General features: G+C 32.4%; 10 protein-coding genes across 10 annotated transcripts; 2 read left to right on the top strand and 8 right to left on the bottom strand. All coding sequences in view use genetic code 12, as the record gives it.

Moving 5' to 3' along the window:
• Nucleotides 1–234: 234 nt before the first annotated feature.
• On the top strand, nt 235–1,251 carry FEN1 (fatty acid elongase; the record flags this gene model as incomplete). Its single annotated transcript, XM_064908178.1, has 1 exon — nt 235–1,251. One exon carries the CDS (start codon nt 235–237, stop codon nt 1,249–1,251), a length of 1,017 nt encoding a protein of 338 aa, XP_064763010.1.
• Nucleotides 1,252–1,355: 104 nt separating this feature from the next.
• Nucleotides 1,356–2,663, bottom strand: RBK1 (putative ribokinase). Its single transcript, XM_064903351.1, has one exon. The coding sequence runs from the start codon at nt 2,531–2,533 to the stop codon at nt 1,460–1,462; it is 1,074 nt and encodes a 357-aa protein (XP_064763009.1). The 5' UTR covers nt 2,534–2,663; the 3' UTR covers nt 1,356–1,459.
• Nucleotides 2,664–2,722: 59 nt separating this feature from the next.
• On the bottom strand, nt 2,723–5,694 carry RPG1A (translation initiation factor eIF3 subunit a). Its single transcript, XM_064906979.1, has one exon. The coding sequence runs from the start codon at nt 5,458–5,460 to the stop codon at nt 2,794–2,796; it is 2,667 nt and encodes an 888-aa protein (XP_064763008.1). The 5' UTR covers nt 5,461–5,694; the 3' UTR covers nt 2,723–2,793.
• Nucleotides 5,673–7,859, bottom strand: DFJ63DRAFT_312990 (uncharacterized protein; the record flags this gene model as incomplete). The annotated part of the gene is made up of 1 exon (XM_064906091.1): nt 5,673–7,859. The coding sequence occupies one exon, from the start codon at nt 7,857–7,859 to the stop codon at nt 5,673–5,675; it is 2,187 nt and encodes a 728-aa protein (XP_064763007.1).
• A 50-nt stretch (nt 7,860–7,909) lies between these two features.
• DFJ63DRAFT_318719 (uncharacterized protein) lies at nt 7,910–9,770 on the bottom strand. Its single transcript, XM_064906978.1, has one exon. The coding sequence runs from the start codon at nt 9,579–9,581 to the stop codon at nt 8,364–8,366; it is 1,218 nt and encodes a 405-aa protein (XP_064763006.1). The 5' UTR covers nt 9,582–9,770; the 3' UTR covers nt 7,910–8,363.
• A 197-nt stretch (nt 9,771–9,967) lies between these two features.
• DFJ63DRAFT_335198 (uncharacterized protein) lies at nt 9,968–12,130 on the bottom strand (the record flags this gene model as incomplete). The annotated part of the gene is made up of 2 exons (XM_064908177.1): nt 9,968–10,501; nt 10,619–12,130. The coding sequence occupies 2 exons, from the start codon at nt 12,128–12,130 to the stop codon at nt 9,968–9,970; spliced, it is 2,046 nt and encodes a 681-aa protein (XP_064763005.1).
• Nucleotides 12,131–12,523: 393 nt separating this feature from the next.
• DFJ63DRAFT_285944 (protein-transporting protein) lies at nt 12,524–13,468 on the bottom strand (the record flags this gene model as incomplete). Its single annotated transcript, XM_064904936.1, has 1 exon — nt 12,524–13,468. The coding sequence occupies one exon, from the start codon at nt 13,466–13,468 to the stop codon at nt 12,524–12,526; it is 945 nt and encodes a 314-aa protein (XP_064763004.1).
• A 170-nt stretch (nt 13,469–13,638) lies between these two features.
• DFJ63DRAFT_286439 (uncharacterized protein) lies at nt 13,639–15,129 on the top strand (the record flags this gene model as incomplete). The annotated part of the gene is made up of 1 exon (XM_064904971.1): nt 13,639–15,129. One exon carries the CDS (start codon nt 13,639–13,641, stop codon nt 15,127–15,129), a length of 1,491 nt encoding a protein of 496 aa, XP_064763003.1.
• Nucleotides 15,130–15,249: 120 nt separating this feature from the next.
• DFJ63DRAFT_285974 (uncharacterized protein) lies at nt 15,250–17,751 on the bottom strand (the record flags this gene model as incomplete). Its single annotated transcript, XM_064904937.1, has 1 exon — nt 15,250–17,751. One exon carries the CDS (start codon nt 17,749–17,751, stop codon nt 15,250–15,252), a length of 2,502 nt encoding a protein of 833 aa, XP_064763002.1.
• A 1,418-nt stretch (nt 17,752–19,169) lies between these two features.
• DFJ63DRAFT_335194 (uncharacterized protein) lies at nt 19,170–21,348 on the bottom strand (the record flags this gene model as incomplete). The annotated part of the gene is made up of 4 exons (XM_064908176.1): nt 19,170–19,712; nt 19,830–20,157; nt 20,213–20,791; nt 20,960–21,348. The coding sequence occupies 4 exons, from the start codon at nt 21,346–21,348 to the stop codon at nt 19,170–19,172; spliced, it is 1,839 nt and encodes a 612-aa protein (XP_064763001.1).
• Nucleotides 21,349–21,972: the final 624 nt, after the last annotated feature.

The raw sequence follows: 21,972 nt of genomic DNA, 5'->3' as shown, positions 1-21,972 counted from the left end.
TCGATCGATTGATCACAAATAACAATTCAACAGTTGGTTCAATTTAGTCTTTGGAAGTGTTTATTTATATTCCCTTCTTCTTGTTTAAGTTCTTTGCTGGTTGGTTGCTATCACTTTGAAAACATATCATATCTATTCATACAACTATTACCACCATCTACCTTCCATTTCACTCCATTTCCACTCTTTTTCCCTCATACCCTTACCCCTAATTTAATAGCATAACATATCATCATGTCATTACCTTGGCCAACTATCGATACCCCCTTTGGTATCAGTTTATGGGATAACTTCGATCATTTAGTCACATTAGCCACCAACGGCAAATTCATTCCTTCTCAATTTGAATTCGTAGCTGGTGAATTACCATTATCAACTTTCCCTCCTGTTGCTTTAGCCATCACCACCTATTATATCATTATCTTTGGTGGTAACTTCATCTTTAAAACTTTTAAATTAAAACCTCTCGTGTTAAATGGTTTATTCCAAATCCATAATTTAGTGTTAACTATCTTATCATTAACTTTATTTCTCCTCATGTTAGAACAATTAATCCCAATTATCATTCATCATGGTTTATTCTATGCTATTTGTAATCAAAATGCTTGGAATCAACCTTTAGTTACCTTATACTATTTAAATTATTTTGCTAAATTTTATGAATTCGTTGATACCGTTTTTCTTGTGGTTAAACAAAAAAAATTAACGTTTTTACATACTTATCATCATGGTGCCACTGCTTTATTATGTTATACTCAATTAATTGGTGAAACTCCAATCAGTTGGGTTCCAATCTTATTAAACTTGGGGGTTCATGTCGTTATGTATTGGTATTATTTCTTAGCTGCCAGAGGTATTAGAGTTTGGTGGAAAGAATGGGTTACTCGTTTCCAAATTATTCAATTCGTGTTGGATTTAGGATTTGTTTATTTCGCAACTTATCAAAAAATTATTTATACTTATTTACCTTCTTATGTTGATACTTTACCTTTAATCTGTGGTGATTGTAATGGTACTATGTTGGCTGCTTATAGTGGTTGTGGTATTTTATCATCATATTTAGTCTTATTCATTGCCTTTTATATTGATGTTTATAAGAGAAAATCTTCTAAAAAATCAAAGATTGTTAAATCAGTTAAAGGTGGTGTTGCTGCTCAAGTTAATGAATATGTTTATGTTAGTGGTAGAACTTTAAGTCCAACTCCTCAACCAACTACTGAATTAGGTGGTTTAAGATCTAGAAAAGCTTAGATTTAGTTTGATTTTCTTTCTTTCTTCTTCATGTCTATTATATTATTATATTTATTTATAAAATTTAAATATGTATACTACATATTTCTTCCTTCTTCTTTTTTTTGTCTCTCTAATTTATGATATCTTCTCCCTTTATTATTAAACTTTTTCTTTTTATATCAACAACAACAACTTCTAATTAATATAAACATTTAATAAATCCCTTTTATGCTAACTTCTTTACAATCTTATAACTTGGAATACTCTCAGCCGCACCTTTAGTTTGAATTGCAATACTACTGGCAATAGTTGCAAATTTAATCGCATCAATAAGTCCTAACCCATTAGCTAAACTACTAACCACCCCACCGAAAAAGGTATCACCAGCACCAGTAGTATCAACGATAGCTCTCTTTGAAATCTTTTCCGCTGGTAAGAATTGAACATCATCAGCAGATCTGTCCATGAAAATACATCCAGTAGAACCTAATGTGATGATCACCGTTTGATTATTTTGATAATTGATACTATTAAACAAATCAATCACTAATTGATCTAACCCTTCTCGGCCTGCAGTCACAAATTCATGGAATTCTTTCTTGGTATAGAGGATCTTGGCAATATCAGTTGCTTCTCCTTCATTCACAATTAAAATATCAATCTTTTGTAATAATTCTTGATTCATGATATTAGCTTGGAAAGGGGAAGGGTTATAACAGATATTAATGGTGGATCGATTAGAATGGATCCAATTTATCGTCTTGACTGTATCAGGGAATTCATTTTGTAAGATAACAAACTCTGATATATCATCATCTTCATGACTTTGGGGGAAATATTCTTCATAATCTTTATTAGTAGGTTTTAATTCTCCATTAGCACCAGGAACTATCAAAATTCGATTCTCACCATTAGTCTTCTCTACTAAAATCGTAGCCGTACCACTTGGTACTCCCTTTAAAGTCTTTACATATTTCGTATCGACATTATTATCAATCAAGATTTGTTTCAATTGAGCTCCAAAATCATCATCACCCACATTCCCAATCATCCGAACAGGAAAATCATTCTCATCCGCATTTGTGATCTCGGTCTTATTCGCTTTCTCCTTCTTAGTAGGTGAAGATGCTTTAGACCGTGGTGGGGATAATTTAGCAATCGCTAAGGATTCATTAAGTCCCTTCCCACCAAGATGAGTCTCAAATGAAAGGGCTTGGTACGTTTCTCCACCAGCAGGGACTTTATCGGTGAATGTCACCAAATCGTAATTCAATGACCCAATGACAGTGATTCTAGCCATCCTTTAATGTTTCAATTGTTGATGTTATTTATGGTTGGTTATAGGTCTGATGTTTGGTCAATGTTTATTTTCTGGGGTTCGAGAAATCTTCAGTGCAATTTACACACACTCTCACACACACACACTAAAAAAAACAAATTCTAAGGGGGATGAAAGCTAGTGAGGGTGATAACATACTACGAGTATAAACTTTAAAGTAATAGATGTTTATTTCTAAAGTACTAATGTAAAAGACTATAAAATGATCAAGTTATAAACACTTAAGCCTTACCTTGTCTCTTTAATCTCATCTTTTCAGCGAAAGTTAAAGGTTTAGCAGGAGCAGCAGCGGCAGCGGCTTCAGCAGCAACTTCAGCAGCGGCAGCAGCAGCAGCAGCTTCTCTCTTAGCTTCAATTTCAGCTTCCTTTTCTCTTTGTCTAGCTAATTCTTCTTTGAATTTAGCCAATTCAGCTTCTCTAGAAGCTCTCTTTTGTTCTTCTTCTTCAGCTTTTCTTTCTCTTTCCTTTCTAACTCTTAATTCTTCAATTCTTTGATGTTTGATTCTTTCAATACGTTCTTTCTTAGCTTGATCTAATTTAATAGCAGCTTCTTTTCTTAATTTAGCTAATTTAATGGCATTCTTAGCATCAATCTCAGATTTAATAACAGTATAATCAGGAACAATTCTTTGAAGTCTTTCATGTAATTTAACTGATTCTTCAAATTCTTTTCTAGCTCTGGCAATTTTAGCTTGTTTAATTTCTTCATAATTTTTCTTTTCTTGCTCAGCTTGAGTAATAGCATCTTTTTCTAAATATTGTAATTCATATCTTCTATATGCTCTTTCTAAGTAATCATTCTTTTTAGAAACTGCTTTTAATTTATCATCTAATTCTTTCTTATCTTTATTTAATTGTTCAATTTGCATCAATTGTAATTTTTGAGTATCAAGATTAGCTAAATCATCTAAATCAACTTTAATAATACCCTTAGCATTAATTTCTTCAGCAATCTTTCTCTTTTCATTTTGTAAAATGATTTCTTTTTCTTTAGCAAGTCTTTCAGCTTGTTTTCTTTCTAATTCATCAGCTAATCTTTGTCTTTCAGCATCTTGATCAGCAATTAATTTTTCTTTTCTTAATTTGGCAGCTTTTTCTTCTTCTTCACGTTTGATTTGTTCAGTGATTCTCTTTCTTTCTTCAATAACTTCCAGTCTAGCAGCTAATTCTTGTTGTTCTCTAACTAAATCACTAACAGCTCTTTGTAAAGCAACATGTTTTCTCTTTTCGATATTAGATTCATAGTTTGGATCAATGATTTTAACTGATGATGATAAAGTAGCAGCTAATTTTGAAATTTGAGTTCTAATGAAATCAGCTGGAGAGATTTGTAATTTATCAATGGTGTAATCATCAAAAGATTCCTCAAATGGATTGGATTTGAATGAAACAACATCAGCTTCGTGATCAATAGTTAAATTCAAATGTCCATCCTTAGTAGCATTAACAATTAAATCTTCAACTTCTAATGGTGATAAACTATTTTCAACCCCTTCAAAAATACCTAAAGAAATTAAGAAATCTAATTTAACAGTTTCATAAACTTGAGAAACTTGTTGATAAACTCTAATTAAAATAACTTCAGTTAAAGTTGAAATATAAGGTTTATAATCTTTATCAGCTTCAATGAATTTGAAAACTTCAACAATATCATCTTTAATAGCTAATGGATGGAAATCACCTCCTTCTAAAAGTTGGAATAATTGTTTGATTGGTTCATCAACATAAGATAAAATAGATTTACTAATGATAGATTTAATTAAACCATCTTTAGTTGGGATTTGAGTCAGGTTTAATAATGAAGTTAATTTAGAATTCTTGGTTCTATGTTCATCAACGACAGTTTCATTGGTATTTAAAGCTTTTTGAGGAATAGCTAAAGTTGATAACACAAAAATAGAAGCAAAATGAGTTAATTCAGCATCAGAAGCATTTGGTGATTGAGAATATAAATTAAAAAATTTATTCCAAGCAGCAGCATGGAATAAAGAATTATCAGAAACAGCAAAGATTCTAGCTAAATTTTCATAATAATTAGCCATCATTGTAGCTTTTGGAGCTTTCTTGGAGGCAGTAATTAAAGTATGAACATCATCAACTGAACGGAAAGATTCTTGCCATAATTCTAATTTAACAGAAATATTTAATTGAGAAAATCTTTGTTCTAAATAACGTTGAACAGTTTCAAAATCAGATAAATCAATAGCATTATTATTAGCAGTTTTGGTTTGAGTAGTAACTGATTGAATATGAGCTCTTAATAATTCACATAATCTTCTAAATTCAGCTTTTCTATTAAAATTTAAACAGAATTTAAAAGCTTGATTAACAATAGCAGAATAAGTAACTTCTAATTTAGAATTATTTCTTAAGATATCCAAGACAGCTCTAAATGCTTCCCATAAGAATCTTAACCATGGAGTAACTAACTCTCTTTCAGTTCTATCGGCAGCATCAGTATTAGAAACAGCTGATAATAAAATACTTTCTGGAGTTTGGGCAGCTTCTAAATCTTCATCTTCTTCTTGATCGATTCTAATATCAGCTTTAGCTTGAGCTTCATCTAATTTCTTTTCAGCTAATTCAATGAATTTACGAACAATAACTTGAACTGATTCTAACCCATTTTCAGATAATTGGATATTTTTCTTATACTGATGTAAAGCATCCTTTGCTAATTTACCCTTTCTTAAATCAACTGCTAATTCAATAAGTAATAAAGCAATAGGTTCTAAGTCTTCAACTTGTAAATAACGAATTCTTTTAGAAGTAATTAAATCATATAAAGTATCTAAAGCAGCTTCTCTTTGGCCAACGGCAATCAAATCCTCAGCACGCTTTAACACATTTTCCGGACGGAAGTTGTTATGTTTATGAGGTGGAGCCATCTTTAGTTTTATAGCAATGTAATGATCCACTAGATACTATATGAAATATATAATTGAATGTATCAGATCAAGATCTTGAGTTTTGTTGAAACTTAAAAAAATTTTCAAACTCGCAGAAGACTCCAAAAAAATTTTAAAAAAAACAATCACATGATGAATCATGTGATTAGTTCAGTAAATGAGCCGCACTAATATTAAGTTGCAAATATATATTAGACTATTAAATTATTATCTCTAACAGGTCTAATAGGCCTCTTTCTAAATGCCTTTGACACTTCAAATCTTAACTTATCAAGTTCATAAATCTTTTGTTTATCACTCACAGCAATCAAAGCATTCGGTTTTCTATTGGTGTAGCTAGACAGACCAAAATCGAAGAAAATAACTCTCTGCCTGGAAGCATCATATCGGAAATTCCGAGCTATTACATCCCCATGTAGCAATCCTATGGCATGAATGCTTTGCAACGCTTGAGCTGCTGCTCGTTGATATTCCTCTTCTGTCTCAGGAAAATCTCGTGATATTTCTTCCATGAGAAGGAAAAAGCCTGAAAATCTCGTTGGCTGTTTATTTCCGGCAATTATTTCACTTGGCCAATCTATAAATCCTGACAGGTACAAATATGGAGTATAATTCAAAGCTTCTGATGCTCCAATGAGTGACGATGGCCTATCTACTTGTGACCCTCTACTATTAACTTCTCTCAATTTTTTGTAACAACGTAATTCATTCAAAAACAATAATAATGAAAATGCAAATGCTCTCTGAAATGACCAACTGTGGGTATGAGAGGGCTTAATGGTGGCAGACACTGGGTCATACACTTTGAGTATCATTCTTCTGTTTTCATTTGGGGCCTTGTTGTATTTTAAACGAAAAACATTTGAATTATACCTTGTATTGTCTCTCCCACCTTGAATGGGTGTTATATCCTCAAAATCCTCTCGATTAATAGTAGTATCAAAATTGAGTAAGGATTTTTTGAAAACCCCTTCGAGGATCCTAATGTCAGTTTGCTTTCTTTCATGATATCTGATATAATAGCCCCGTGTTAGCTTATAACGACTGAATTGACTGAGCCACTCATTTCGCATAAACACATATTTAGCTTGGGTTACAGCGGTCTTATCATCATCTGTCAATCTCATGGCTTCAAATATAGATTCAACTTGAGCTTCGGCAGCTACAGTCGCACCCAGAAGATAACTAAACATCAGTTTATAAAATATTACCGCAGGACTACTATCTTTGTATTTAACACATTGAATATTGCATTTAATTTTGGCTAATCTTATTTGAGTTAATTCTTCAACTGCGAATTCAGGTATTTCATGAACCAATTTTATAACCATAATACAATCTTTATCAAAAACAAAGCTGATTGATGACTTGCAAGTAAGCATCTGGTAAATTGATTGATTCATTAAATCAGAAAATCTAGTATCCTTTCTTTTGAAGGAGTTATATACACCTGACAGCTTTAATTCAACTGGAATTAAAAAGATTGATTCACCAATTTTAACTTTAAAACTGTAATCAGGAATGGATAATTTCATACCGTACCTCTGTGGCCTTAATGCCAATCCCGAATAGTCTTGCGATAATAATTTACGCACGGGATTTAAAATAGCAGTTTTCACAAGTCGAGTAACATCTGACTCGTTTCGAATCATATGAGGCATGATTCCAGTTTGGATTGAACCAATTTGCGCTACAAAGTGTATCCCTACTGGTTGTATGTCTTGGTTATTTTCATCTATCACATCACCTTGTATGTCTTGGTTATTTTCATCTATCACAACAGCTTGAATTTGACGAAATGATTCAAAAGCTCCTCTAGTGAGTGTGAAAGAATTGCTTCGTACTGGGTCGTTTGTATTGAGTTGATTGGTTGTTCTTTGCTTCTTCGTTGGCCTCGAGTCGTGGTCACCACCCACTTGATAAATGGGAGGTGGAAAGGGTAAGACAAATAGTTGTGAATAATCAAAAACGCTTTTCACATTTTTAATAATATCATTGATACCATCAACAATACCAGATTCCAGAATAAGTTCTCTTGAAAACTCGGATATGAAGTCTTCAAGAAGAAATGAAGGCGTAAAGGGGGGCTCTAAAATCACTTCATAGTGGTTTCCATTGGCCTGTAATATATCCCTATTACCAACATAATGATGAAAGCAGCGTAAGCGAAGAGCTATCTCCTTTCGTAAACCTTTAAAGTCTTCATTTCTGGAATCTTCAACAGAACCAAAATCCACTTCATAAAGTTGTCGGTTTTCTCTAAAACTAGGAAGTGTCTCAACTTGTAAATAATCATGATTTGCATTCTGGAGATTATTTTGAACTAATTGAATACTCCTTCTTAAAAGACTATCATTTATGATGAATTGAAATACCATGGTTGTAACATATATCTTACTCCTGATATTTAAATTATGAATTAGATTGAGTCACTATTAAATTTCAGATGACAAATAAATGATCAAGCAGCGTCATTTACATTTAGGAATCACAAGATAGTATAACTTTTTTTTTTTATCAAAAATTTTTTGCAGCGAAATATTTCTTAATTCTAGTTTTTTGGCTGATTTTGAAGTTTTCTTTGCATAAAACTTATTAAAAACCGATAAATTATACTGAAATTATAACACGGACTATAATGCGATGTAATTTTATGTTTATTGATATTCCAAGATCGTGTATATTAGATCAGAAAGGAGGCAAGTTTTTATATAGTGAAAGAATAGACCATTACTGTCTCAGTCATAACTATTTATTTTATTTTAGTTGCAAATATATATCGAATTTAGTTCTGCAATCTTGGACTGTATTCGTTGTATTTAGTGAGCCTTTCTTATCTCCTAAAACCACATTGTAACCACATATCTCTTATCATCAGAAGTCTATTTTATGGAGTTAAATATGGATTCAACTCGATTTTTATCATCTTTAGTGACATATAGAAGATAATTTAATATCAGTTTGTAAAACATTAATGCAGGATTTAAATCGTTGTATCTAATACATTGAATATTGCATTTCACTCTGGCTATCCGAATATGACTTGATTCTTCAACTGCAAATTCAGACATTTCATTATTAATCAATTTTATAATCATAATACATTCTTTATCAAACACATACCCCATTGAAGATTTGAATTCTAGCATCTGATACATGGATTCATTTATTAAATATGAAAAGCTAGAATCCTTTTTTTCAAAGGAGTTATATACACCTGATAACTTTAATTCAATTGGAATATTAAATTTGGAATTTCCAATCTTAACTATAAAACAATAATCAGGAATCGACATGCTGTTATTGTAGAAGTCTGGCATTAGGTGTATCCCATGGAAGTCACGCTGTAATAAACGCCTCACAGGTTGCAAGATACCATTGTACACAATTGTGCTTATACCCGACTTGTCATAAATCAGTTCAGGAGAGTAATCAGTTTGGATTGGTCCACATTGTCTTACAAAGCGTAGTTTTACTTGTTGCATGTCTTCATTTTCATCAATCACATCAGCTTGTATTTGACGAAATGATTCGAAAAACCCTCTGGTACGTGTGAACGAAACGCTATGGTGTGAAGCGTCAGATGTGCCTTTTTGCCTCTTTGTTGGTCTCAAGTTGTCTTCTTTGTGTGGCACTAGATAAATGGGAGGTGGAAAAGGTACGACAAATAGTTGAGAATAATTGAAAATTTTTTCCACGTCATAACCAAACTGGTCGAGGGTTCTTTGATCATCAGTGCCAGAATCATGAAGATATCTTCTTGCACAAGATACTATATACTTTTGAAGAAATTCTAAAACATCGTCTGTCTCCAAAGTCACTTCATGATACTCTCTATTTGCCTGAGAAATGCCTGCATTACCAACATAATGATGAAAGTAGCGTAAGCGAAGTGCTATCTCTTTTCGTAAACCTTTAAAATCTTCATTTTTGGAATCTTCATCAGAAACAAAATCTACCTCATTATTCCGACGTTTTTCTCTATAAGTAGGAATCTTTTCAAAGCTCAAATAATCATGATTTGTATCTTGGAGACTAATTCTAAGTAATTCAATACTCCTTCTTAAAAGACCATCATCTATGTTGAATTGATATTCCATGGTTGTAACGTACACCTTACTCTGGTTGCTTTAATTATAAATTAGGTCACTATTGAATTCCAGATGACAAAGAAATGATCAACATATACTTGGAATCAGAAGGCGATTCAACAGTATGTATATCTAAGTTGAAGCTTGCATTCTAACTTAATTATGAATTTTGTTTATTTCTTACTTAATTCCACTTGAAATTGCATAAAACTTATAAAAACCCGATAAATAATACTGAAATTATAACACGGACTATAATGGGACGTGTTTATTAATATTACAAGGTATATATTAGGTTAGATAGGAGGGAAGTGAAAGGGTTTTCGTCATGTGATTATAATATCATATCAGCGATTTTGAGATTCATAATTAATTTGCAAATATATTAAACTATTTTAATTAATACTTAAACTAGGTTTTTCACTAAATGCCTCTGTCACTTGCTCCCTTAACTTACTAAGCTCGGCCAACTTTTCTTGATCACTCAGAGCAATCAAAACATCAGCTCTATCTTTGCTATACCTTGATAATCCAAAATCAAAAAAGATTACTCTCCCTCTCGAACCGTCATATCGGAAATTCCTCTTTTTTACATCTCCGTGTAGTAATCCTTTGGCATGAATGCTTCTCAATGCTATTTCTGCTGCTTGTTGATATTCTTCTTCTGTATCTGGATAATCTTGAGGAATTTCTTCCATTAACAAAAAGAAACCACAAAAATTTGATGGATTTGAATTTCCGATAATTATATCACTTGGCCAGTCTATAAAACCTTTCCCATACACATAAGGAGTGTAATTCAAAGTAGATGCTTCTCCTTGTAGTGATGGTGGCCTTCTTAGTTGTAGACCATTACGAATAACTCCTCTCAATATGTTGTAACAACGTAACTCATTCAAAAACATGGATAATGAAAAAGCAAATGTCTTCTGAAAGGAAGTACCTTGAGTACGCGCCCGAAGTATTGGCCCAGACACCGGGTCATAGATCTTAAGTATCATTTGTTTGCCTTTATGTGGGGCTTTGCTGTATTTTAAACGAAAAACATTTGAATGATACTTTGTTTTATTTTCTTTATAATTGTTTTGAATAGAAATTATATCCTCAAAATTCTCTCGTTGGATATTAGTAACATATTTGAATAAGGACCTATCAAAAAATCCACGAGGAATCCTAATATTAGTTGGCTCTTTTCCGATAAATTTTATATAATAATCATTAACTGGATTATATCCCTTGAATTTATTACGCCACTCACTTCGTATAAATGCATATTTCCCTCTAATCACATCTTTCTTATCAGCATCAGTTAATTTCATGGCTGCAAATATAGATGCAACTCGAAGTTTTTCAGTTTCAGTGGCTTGTTGTAGATATCTAAGCATCTGCTTATACATTAATAATGCAGGATTTTTATCTATGTATCTAATACATTGAATGTTGCATCTCAATTTAGCTAGTCTTATTTGAGTAGAATTTTCAACTTTTAATTGAGGTGTTGCATTATCCAACAATTTCACAATCATAATGCATTCTCTATCGAAAACAAAGCCGATTGATGATGAATTTGTTAACATCTGGTAAGTTAGCTGATTTATTATATCAGAAAAATCAGAATTCCTCTTTTTAAACGAATTATAAACACCTTCTAGCTTCAATTCAACAGGAATTTTATAGGATGAATTATTAATATCAACGGTAAAGCAATAATCAGTAATCGACATTTTATCAGTGTAGAACTGTGATAATAAATCTATCGTATCAAAATCATGCAATAATAAATGTCTCACTGGTTCTAAGAGACCAAAGTTCACAATCTCGCTAATTCTGGACTCATTATTAATCTGATTATGCGAAAAGCCCAAAGGAGGTAAATAAATAGCTGTTACAAAGCGAATGTGTACTGCTTCTATACCTTGATCAACTTCAGTTATCACGTCAGCTTCTATTTGACGAAATGATTCAAAGAATACTCTAGTGACTGTGAATGAAGCAGCTTTTGAAGCTTTTATGGAGGAATTATCTTGAGCGTCAGCCTGAAGCTTCCGCTTCTTTAATGATCTCAATTCTTCTTCTCGGTTAGTGATTTGTTTATAAAAGGGAAACGGAAAAGGTAATATAAATAGTTGAGAATAATCAAAAATAGCCATCACGTTAGCAACAAGACCTTTCACCACCTTATTATTAACAATACCATCTTCATTAAAGAGTTCTACTGCACAAGAGCTTATAATACCATGAACAAGTAGTAAACCACTATAGGGTGGCTTGAGCGTCACTGCATTAAGACTTCGACTTCTCTTCAATTTATCCCTATTACCAACATAGTGATGAAAACAACGCAAACGAAGTGCTATCTCATTTCGGTAACCTTTAAAACGATCGTCATTGACATAGTCTCTAGAACCAATATTTACCTCACGTACTAGATTACTCTCTTTAGATCTAGGAAGTTTGTTAAATTCTAAATAATTATGAGTTGAATCATTAAGTCTGGCCTGAACTAATTGAATACTTCTTCTTAAAAGACTTTCATTTATATTGAATTGAAATTCCATGGCTGCTTGACTTCAAGTAGTTTGATATAGTTTAAATTATAAATTAGATTCAGTTACTCTTTAATCTGGGATGACAAATAATTGATAAAGCCTTATATTTGTGAATCAGAAGGTGGTATAATTCAACAGTATAAATGTCTTGGGCTCAAATTGAATTATGAATTTGTTAATTTTAATAATCTTTTTAACAAATACTTTTATTTGTTTATCGAAATTATTATTTTGCAGCGAAATAGGGTCACACATATTTTTTAGTTCTACTTTGATAAGGCTTTTAGGCTGATTATTAGATAAATGATACTAACAAAAGATAAATAATACTGAAATTATAACACGGACTATAATGGGAGGTGATTAAATGTTTATTAATATTCTAAGGTAGTATACAAAGGGTTAGAAAGGTGGGAATTTTTCAGCCATGATTGGAACAGACTTGGCCAACTGTTCTTTATCAAGGAAGATTAAACTCAATTTAGGATCAATACCATAATCAGTAAATACTCTTCTTGAATCAGTATCTTGCTTAACGGTTGAATAATCATAAATACCCTTGAATTTACAATCATCTTCCAATATCATATCTTCATAATGGAAATAATCCATTTCAACTTGCGGTTCTTGATTAGTCTTCTTCTTTTTCTTTGATTTATTACCTTCATCTTCATCGTCATCTTGAATATTAGCATGAACTAATTTATATACTTTTGATATGATTAAAAAGTAATCAAATTCATATTTTTCATGAGCATCTTCTGCCTTTTCCATTTCTTCTAATAACATTTTATACATTGGTGGTACCACTTCAACTGGCATATTTATCATTCTTTCACTAATAATTAATCCAACTTTTAATTGTTTAGTAGAATCTTTAGTGGTTTTACCTGTTGATAGTAACTTTTTTAAAAATAAATTGAATTGTAATTGAGTAGATGTCTTTTCATATACATAATTTAATACACTTTTTATAGCTGGTTTAGTTAAATTATCATTTAAGTTAATTACTGATAATAAAGCAAATGGATCACTTTCTATACCTTCAGTTTTAATAGTAGTACCAGCACTACCTTTTTTAAGTAAAAGATCTGCTAAACCAGAAATATCAATCTTAGCTTCATCATCACCAAATAATTGACGAAGGAATGTCTTGGTAGCATGGAAATCAACTTCAGGATTTAAATCAAAATAATCAAAATCAACATTAACAACTTCTTCATCTTCATCATCTCCTTCTTCGTCTCCTTCTTCATTCACTTCTTCTTCATTTTCATCATCAGTAGAACTGAGATCAATGTCTGAATCTTCTTCGACTTCGTCTTCGTCTACTCTTCTTTTACTCATGATCTATGTATGCAATGATTGAATTACTTTTAAAAGGGTTGAAACATTCAGATTGTCAAAATTGAATAATTTTTTTTTTAATTTTGCGATGTGCTCAAAATGCAACCCCAGCTAAAAATCAAAACTCATAGCGGTTCACTTCATTATCACTTACTGTCAAATGATAACCAATGTCTATCGTACAAGGATATAGTTCTAGTGAAGATGAAGATCATATAGTCGATAACATACCGAAACTACCTGTTTATCAATTGAAGACTTATGCAGATATTAATGAAGAAAATGAACATTCAAAGACAGTAACGGTCGAGAACAATAAACAAGCTGTATTGGGAGGTAGTATAGAGAAAGCCTATGTTGATGATCTTAATCAAGGATCTCCCAATGTTACATCTAAGAGATCTAAGGAACTACAGAAATCATTAAAACGCAAACGGAAGAAGGTAGCGAAAGATGTGGATGACTATGATTCTGTGATTGATCCATGGGCAGAATATGAAGAATCAAGTGATAATGAACCACAGCACAAACATAATAACGGTAATGAAATAGTACTCGAGGAGAAGGAAGAAGAAGTAACCATTGAACCATATGAATCTGATAAAGAAGAGTCTACTCAGATCCATACTGAATTTGTTGGATCATCTGAATTTGATTACTTGGGAAGAACATATATGCATATACCACGAGATTTGGATATTAATTTGATGAAAGAATCAGGTCTGCAAGAATGTTTCGTTCCAAAAGTTATCATGCATAAGTTTGAAGGGCATGCTAAAGGAGTTACTAAACTTGAATTCTTCCCCAAATCAGGTCATTTATTATTATCAGCTGGAAATGATGGTAGAATTAAGCTTTGGGATATGTATCATAAACGAGAATTACTTCGAGTATATTACGGTCATTCACGATCAGTAAAGGATGTTTCATTTAATAATAAAGGGGATGAATTTCTTCTGTGTGGGTTTGATAAACAAATAAGATTATGGAATACTGAAACTGGTGATATAAAGAAAACTATTAAAGTGAATGCTATCCCGAACGCTATAAAGTTCAATCCCAATAATGAAAATGAATTCATTGTTGGATTAAGTAATAATAAGATTGAACATTATGATTTAAGTGCCATTCATTATCAAACCCCAGTTCAATCTTATGATCATCATTTAGGATCAATCAATTCATTAACGATTGTGGATGATGGAAATCGATTCATGTCAACCGCTGATGATAAAACGGTTCGATTCTGGGATTGGCAAGTGAATATCCCTGTCAAATTCATATCTGACCCATCACAACAAGCGATGAATTCTCCGGTAGTTTACCCTGGTGGTAGTTACATTGCCTTACAAAGTATGGATAATTCGATTCGTGTGATTCAAGGTCACGGAAAATATAAATTCAATAAAAAGAAGGTATTCACAAGTCATCATCTGGCTGGATTTGCGATTGGGATTGATATTTCTCCTGATGGTAAAATTATCTTAAGTGGTGATTCTAAAGGGTCGGCATATTTTTGGGATTGGAAAACGTGTAAATTAATTAACAAAATTAAACTCGGTAATAATAATAAACCTATCAATTGTATAAAATTCCATCCTCAAGAGAAAAGTAAAGTGGTGATGGCTGGTGTAAGTGGTGAAATCTACTATGGTGATTAGAAAATGAAAATAAATCGGTATATTGTGTATTATTATTAAATTAAATTATCTATAAAATGTTGTAACATATTAATATTAGAAGAATTGAAAACAAATGTTTTTCTTTTATGAAAACAAAATCTATGTAATTATGCATTTATCTTTTTTATACTCTTCACTCTTTTTTGACTTTCTATGGAAGTGATGATGTTTCTTTGGAGGCGCGGTGGAAGTAGGTTTAGTAGTAGTGGTGGTTGGTGATCTTCTAGGTGATGTAGTATTTGAAGTGGTTGTACTGCTATTTGGCTTCTCTAAGGTTTTTGGACTCTTGGTAGGTTTGACCTTATGAGAAGAGGTTGGTGATAAGAATGAAGTAAGAGGAGACTTCTTGGATTTCAGATCTTCCTTTGGAGAAGATATATTAACTTCTTTCAATTTTTCATTAACGGCATCAGCACTACTTTTCTCAATCACCACATCATTAACATTGGAATGCATTAAATTATGAATACTGCTAACGGCAGATTTCTCACTCCATTGACTATTACGACGGAATTGAGGACTCAAAGTAACTGAACCATTACTATTACCATATTTTGATACACTTGGTAATTCCTTATAATAATTCTTATCTTTATCAACCACATACCAATAATATCTTTGTCTGATATCAATTGATCTTGGATCCGTGGGAGGTATATCAGGAATAGGAATACTAGATGTAGAACTTACGGCACTTTCTAATCTTTTCAATGATCGAGATTCATCATCTGTATTTGACGCTGAAATAATAGGTGATAAAGTCTCTTCAGCCCAATATTTTGGTTTTGAACCATGAGGAACTGTAACTGGACTTGATTTATTAGCAGTGAAATTCTCTTGTGATGTTACTAATCTATAAAATAACATGTATGGCCATTCTGTATTAAAGATTTCAGCAAATGACTTTTCAACAATTCTGGATTTTTTCTTCATATCATCATATAAATACCATGTGGCAGTATGACCTTCTTCTTCTGTCATATTCACATTATCGGAATCCTTTCTTACTACTGATATGAAATGACCCAGATTTATTGAATTACCACGATGACAAACCGCACTTTCTAAAATTAATCTATAATTTCCTGGAGTTTCATCGTCAACGTCATCAGCCACAAATTGAGGCAAATCTATAAATGGCGGGATTATAATTCTCTTTTTCGATCTTGTGGCCAGTGAACTTGATGAATCATATGAATATCTCTTTAAACATATAGGTAATATTGGTCTTCTATTAACGAATTCTTTTGAATTTCGAGCAATGCTTTCAGGACCAACCATATTATTATCATCGGTATAAAATGGTAAAAGTGTTAAAAACATCCATGCTGGTAAACTAACTTCTTTAGATCTACTTGGATCATTATCATTACTAGACCATAATGAAACAGTTGAAGATCTAGTTCTAGTGGCATATCTTACTTGAGTTCCTTTATAACTATCAGATCTAGCTCTTGAAATAGGAGTCAGGCTTCTTAAACTTATAGCTTCGTCTAAATTATCTATTTGATTGGAACCTGAATTTCTTTTTAAGGTTGCTTCTGATGCACTAAATGATTGAATACTATTTTCTTCAGGAATGGTAGCTCCATAATAAAGTATTTCACCTCCAGGGTTAGAAATACTTGTGGCAGGCATCATAGCACCACTTTCACGTAAACTCTCTAAAGTAGCCCTTCGTTCAAGTTCACGTTTAACACTAATGGAATTATTAAAATATTGTTCAAGACATTCTTCTAAAAGTATCCCATCATGTTCTTGATCTTGATCTATTTGATGTTCAGTTATTTCAGTTGAACCTTGATCTTTATCGACTTGAACATATGATTCTCCTTCTTCATCGGGTATACTTACGAATAAAATTCTTTCCTTTGATATTTTTTGATCATCTTCTTTATTAAATTTCCCACCATGTTTGATATCAATTTTAAAAGTTAATAATGGCATGGAAAGAGTTTCAGTTAAGAAATCAAATATAGCTGCTGAATCTTGTTGTTTATGAGACATGGCTTCTCTAAATCCTAATTTTTCTAATACTTCACATATTCTGGTAGTTAAATCTGTAGTGATTAAATTTCCTGATCTTAATAAATTAACGTATAATCGAATTAATGAAGCCAATTGACATACTAGATGATCTGACGTTTGATTGGATATGAATAAAATAGGTTCGAAACTTTCTAAATTAGCAAACATGGAAAATAACAAAGCATCTAAATAACACATTACATTTTCCCAATTCTCAGCCCCCACATAAGTGATTACACCACCTAATTTATCTGCTCCAGAATTAGTTAAGAATAATCCATCTGAACTTAATTGGAAGAATCGTACTAAATGGAAAGTCTTAACAAGATCTCCTTGGGTGAAAGGCGATTTTAAAAGAGCAATAACTTGATGAGCTGAGGGTATAGGTAATTTCAAATAATCAAAATACTTTTGAACCGTAACTACTGAAGTTGATGCAGGATAGTATTTAGTCTTGTTATACGGTGTTGGATCACCTAATTGACCCACCGGTATTCTAGCATAACTGTCAATATACCAATGCCAGAAATGGCTGTCAAATACAGGTTGTAATTTCTTGTCTTTCCCAAACATTCACCCCTGCTGTTGTTTTGTTGCTATATTTATGCCGTGATAAGAGAAGAAGACAGGTATATTGAAATGAGAAATACAATCGTATATGTTTGATTTCACTTTTCAAATCTTCGACCTCGTCGTTTCTATGTCGAATGGATGAATTGATTGTCTATGTAGTGATCAGCCCGTTATCTGCCTATTTGGTGATTAAAGTTTGATTGTTTTTGATTTGATTTGATTTGATGCTTTTTTTCCCCTAAATAGAATTTCTTCTGACAGTTTCTTTTTCTTTGGCATTTTCTTGTTAGTGCTTAAATCTTTCCCTGCTGATGCTTAATTTAAATTTTATGTTTAGTGAGAAATGTCATTTTTCTTAGGGACAGAAGGGTGGGGGTGACAGCATTTGTTAGGAGGAAGACCCAGTGCGTGTGTGCTAAGGTGATTTTATTTAGTGTGATGGTAGTGACGGAGGGGGGGGGAGCGAAGATGGCCGACCCGCCGAGAAATTAGGCGCACTAACGATCTTTCCTCGTAACCAGTAACCCAAATTAGAAGTCGTCGCAGTGACAGTGACAAAGGCAGTGTTTGTTATATACCTAACAGGAATATATATAAGTGTAATTGTATATGTACTATTTAAACAATCAAATTACAAATGGTGCTGAACAAGTGATTATTCATGGCATAAGCACTGCTGCGGTTCCCCTTGAAATTTACAATAGATTAAGAATAAATTTGGCAGTATTCGATGCATATCTTCTCTTAATTTTCTTTCCAAATGTCCTTTCAATATTATCATACAAATTATCCATAAGATTAATATCAAAAATACCGTAACTTAAAGTGAACTCCAATGTTTTGATTCTACTGCTTTTGCAGTCATCCGAAATGGTAAAATCTTCAAACTCATCAAAATAATCTAAAGAAGTCATTCTAAATATTCCTAAATAGGTTAAGCATTCATGTTTAACAATGTTTGAAAATAGTGGTATATTCTTGTAAAACAGCATTGATAACATTTGAAGATGTTTTGGTAACTGTAACTCTGAAGAAATAAAATCCATACGACAATGCTCAAAAGAAAGAATAGTTAAATTGGGATATTTCATTGGATTACTGAGTAAGGGACACATGTGATCGATTGATCTAAAATGAATCCCATCAAATTTCAACAGTCTTAGGCTTGGAGGCAATTTAGATTATTTAAATTTTCCATATTGCAGTCTTCTAGATAAATGGATTCTAATTTCAAAAATTCCCCGAAGTCTAACAGTGGAAAGTGATATTTATGTTCATCAAAACAAATCTCTTTAAGGATGATTTTACATATTCAAAACTAAGGCAATTCAAATCAAACAAACACCATGTGATTGAGAAATCAATAGTTCAGTAAATGAGCCGCACTAATATTAAGTTGCAAATATCTATTAAACTATTTAATTATGAGCTATAATAGGTCTAATGTGCCTATTTCTAAATGCCTTTGACACTTCAACTCTTAAGTCATTAAGTTCAGCGACCTTTTGTATATCACTCAGAACAATCAAAGCATTCGATTTTATTTTGGTGTTGGTAGATAGACCGAAATCGAAAAAAATAACTCTCTGCCTGGAAGCATCATATCGGAAATTCCGATCTTTTACATCCCCATGGAGTAAACCTTTGGCATGAATGCTTTGCAACGCTTGAGCTGCTGCTCGTTGATATTCCTCTTCTGTGTCAGGGAAATCTTGCGATATTTCTTCCATGAGAAGGAAAAAGCCTGAAAATGTCGTTGACTCTTCATTTTCAGCAATTATTTCACTTGGCCAATCTATAAATCCTGACTCGCACAAATAAGGAGTATAATGCAAAGTTGATGTTGCCCCAACGAGTGATGGTGGCCTTTCTACTTGTGAGCCCCTGCTATTAACTTTTCTCAATTTTTTGTAACAACGTAATTCATTCAAAAACATGGATAATGAAAATGCAAATGTTCTCTGAAAGGAATTACCATTAGTATGAGAGACCTTAATGGGAGCAGACACAGGGTCATAAATTTTTAGTATCATTCTATTGTTTTCGTTTGGTTCCTTGTTGTATCTTAAACGAAAAACATTTGCATGATACTTTCTATTGTCTCTCCCATTATCTTGAATTGGTGTTATATCATCAAAATCCTCTCGATTAATAGTAGTGACAAAATTGAATAATTTTCTTCTGAATAAACCTTTGTGGATCCTAATATTAGTTTGCTTTCTTTGATGATGTTTGATATAATAGTCCCCTATTAACTTATAATGAGGGAACTGATTACGCCACTCATTTCGCATAAAATTGTATTTACCTGTGGTCACAGCTCTCTTATCAACATCACTCAATTTCATGGCATCAAATATAGATTGAACATAAACTTCATCAGCTTCAGTCACACCTTGAAGATAGCTAAGAATCAGTCTATACAATATTAATGCAGGGCTAATATCTTTATATTTAAAACATTGAAAATTTCATTTTAGCTAATCTTATTTGAGTTGATTCTTCAACTAACAATTCAGGCATTCCTTCCCCAGGCAATTTTATAATCATAATACAATCTTTATCAAAAACAAAACTGAGCTTTGATTTACATGTAAGTAGTTGATACAGAGACTGATTTATTAAATCTGTAAAATAAGAATTTCTCTTTTTAAATGAGTTATAAACACCTGATAACTTCAACTCAATTGGAACATAAATGTGTGCATTCCCAATTTCAACTCTAAAGCAATAATCAGGTATCGACATGTAGTCACGGTATACATGTTTCTTTACTTCTATCCCTCTAAAGCGATGCTTCAATAAACGATTCACGGGTTTTAAGATACCATTGTGCACAATACCGCTTATAACCGACTCGTTATCAATCTGTTCAGGAGGAAAATCAGTTTGGAGTGGCCCACATTGTCTTATAAAGCATAGCTTAGCCAGCCTTACTTGTTGTATGTCTTGAGCATCTACTTCAGTCACATCATTTATGTCTTGATCATTTTCATCAATCACATCAGCTTGTATTTGACGAAATGATTCGAAAAACCCTCTGGTACGTGTGAACGAAACGCTATGGTGTGAAGCGTCAGATGTGCCTTTTTGCCTCTTTGTTGGTCTCAAGTTGTCTTCTTTGTGTGGCACTAGATAAATGGGAGGTGGAAAAGGTACGACAAATAGTTGAGAATAATTGAAAATTTTTTCCACGTCATAACCAAACTGGTCGAGGGTTCTTTGATCATCAGTACCAGAATCATGAAGATATATTCTTGCATAAGATACTATATACTTTTGAAGAAACTCTAAAATATCGTCTGTCTCCAAATGCACTTCATGATACTCTCTATTTGCCTGAGAAATGTCTGCATTACCAACATAATAGTGAAAGCAACGTAAGCGAAGAGCTATCTCTTTTCGTAAACCTTTAAAATCTTCATTTTTGGAATCTTCATCAGAAACAAAATCTACCTCATTATTCCGACGTTTTTCTCTATAAGTAGGAATCTTTCCAAAGCTCAAATAATCATGATTTGTATCTTGGAGACTAATTCGAAGTAATTGAATACTCCTTCTTAAAAGACCATCATCTATGTTGAATTGATATTCCATGGTTGTGACCTATACCTTACTCTGGTAGCTTTAATTATAAATTAGGTCATTATCAAATTTCAGATGACAAATAAATGATCAAGCAGTGACACATATACTTGGAAATCAGAAGGTGATTCAACAGTATGTATATCTGAGTTGAAGCTTGTATTCTAACTGAATTATGAATTTTGTTTATTTCTCTACTGATATCTTTTTAACACATTAACTTTTATTGTTTTATCAAGATATTTTTTCGCAGTGAAAATTCTAGTTGATATATTTTTGGCTGATTTTGAAGTTTTCATTACATAAAAGTTATTAAAAACCGATAAATAATACTGAAAGTAGAATATAATGAGAGGTAATAATATATATAGTAATGTTCTGAGGTAAGGGTTGAAGAGAAAGGAAATTTTTATATAGTGAAAGTATATAGCTAGATCTTATTATCTACACTATCTTAGACTATCTGGGACTGTATTCGCTGTATTTATTGAGCCATTCGTATCTCCCAAAATCACACTGTAGCCACATATCTCTAATCGTCGGAAGTCAATTTCATGGCATCATATGTGGAACCAGCTCAGCTTTTATCACTTCCGTGACATATGGAAGATAACTTAATAACAGTTTATAAAATGC

The sequence above is a fragment of the Scheffersomyces coipomensis genome, assembly GCF_036884675.1.
Source record: "Scheffersomyces coipomensis strain NRRL Y-17651 chromosome Unknown DFJ63scaffold_3, whole genome shotgun sequence".
Taxonomy (NCBI): domain Eukaryota; kingdom Fungi; phylum Ascomycota; class Pichiomycetes; order Serinales; family Debaryomycetaceae; genus Scheffersomyces; species Scheffersomyces coipomensis.
The sequence above is the reverse complement of the archived record's forward strand: the minus strand, read 5'-3'. Positions and strand labels throughout refer to the sequence as shown.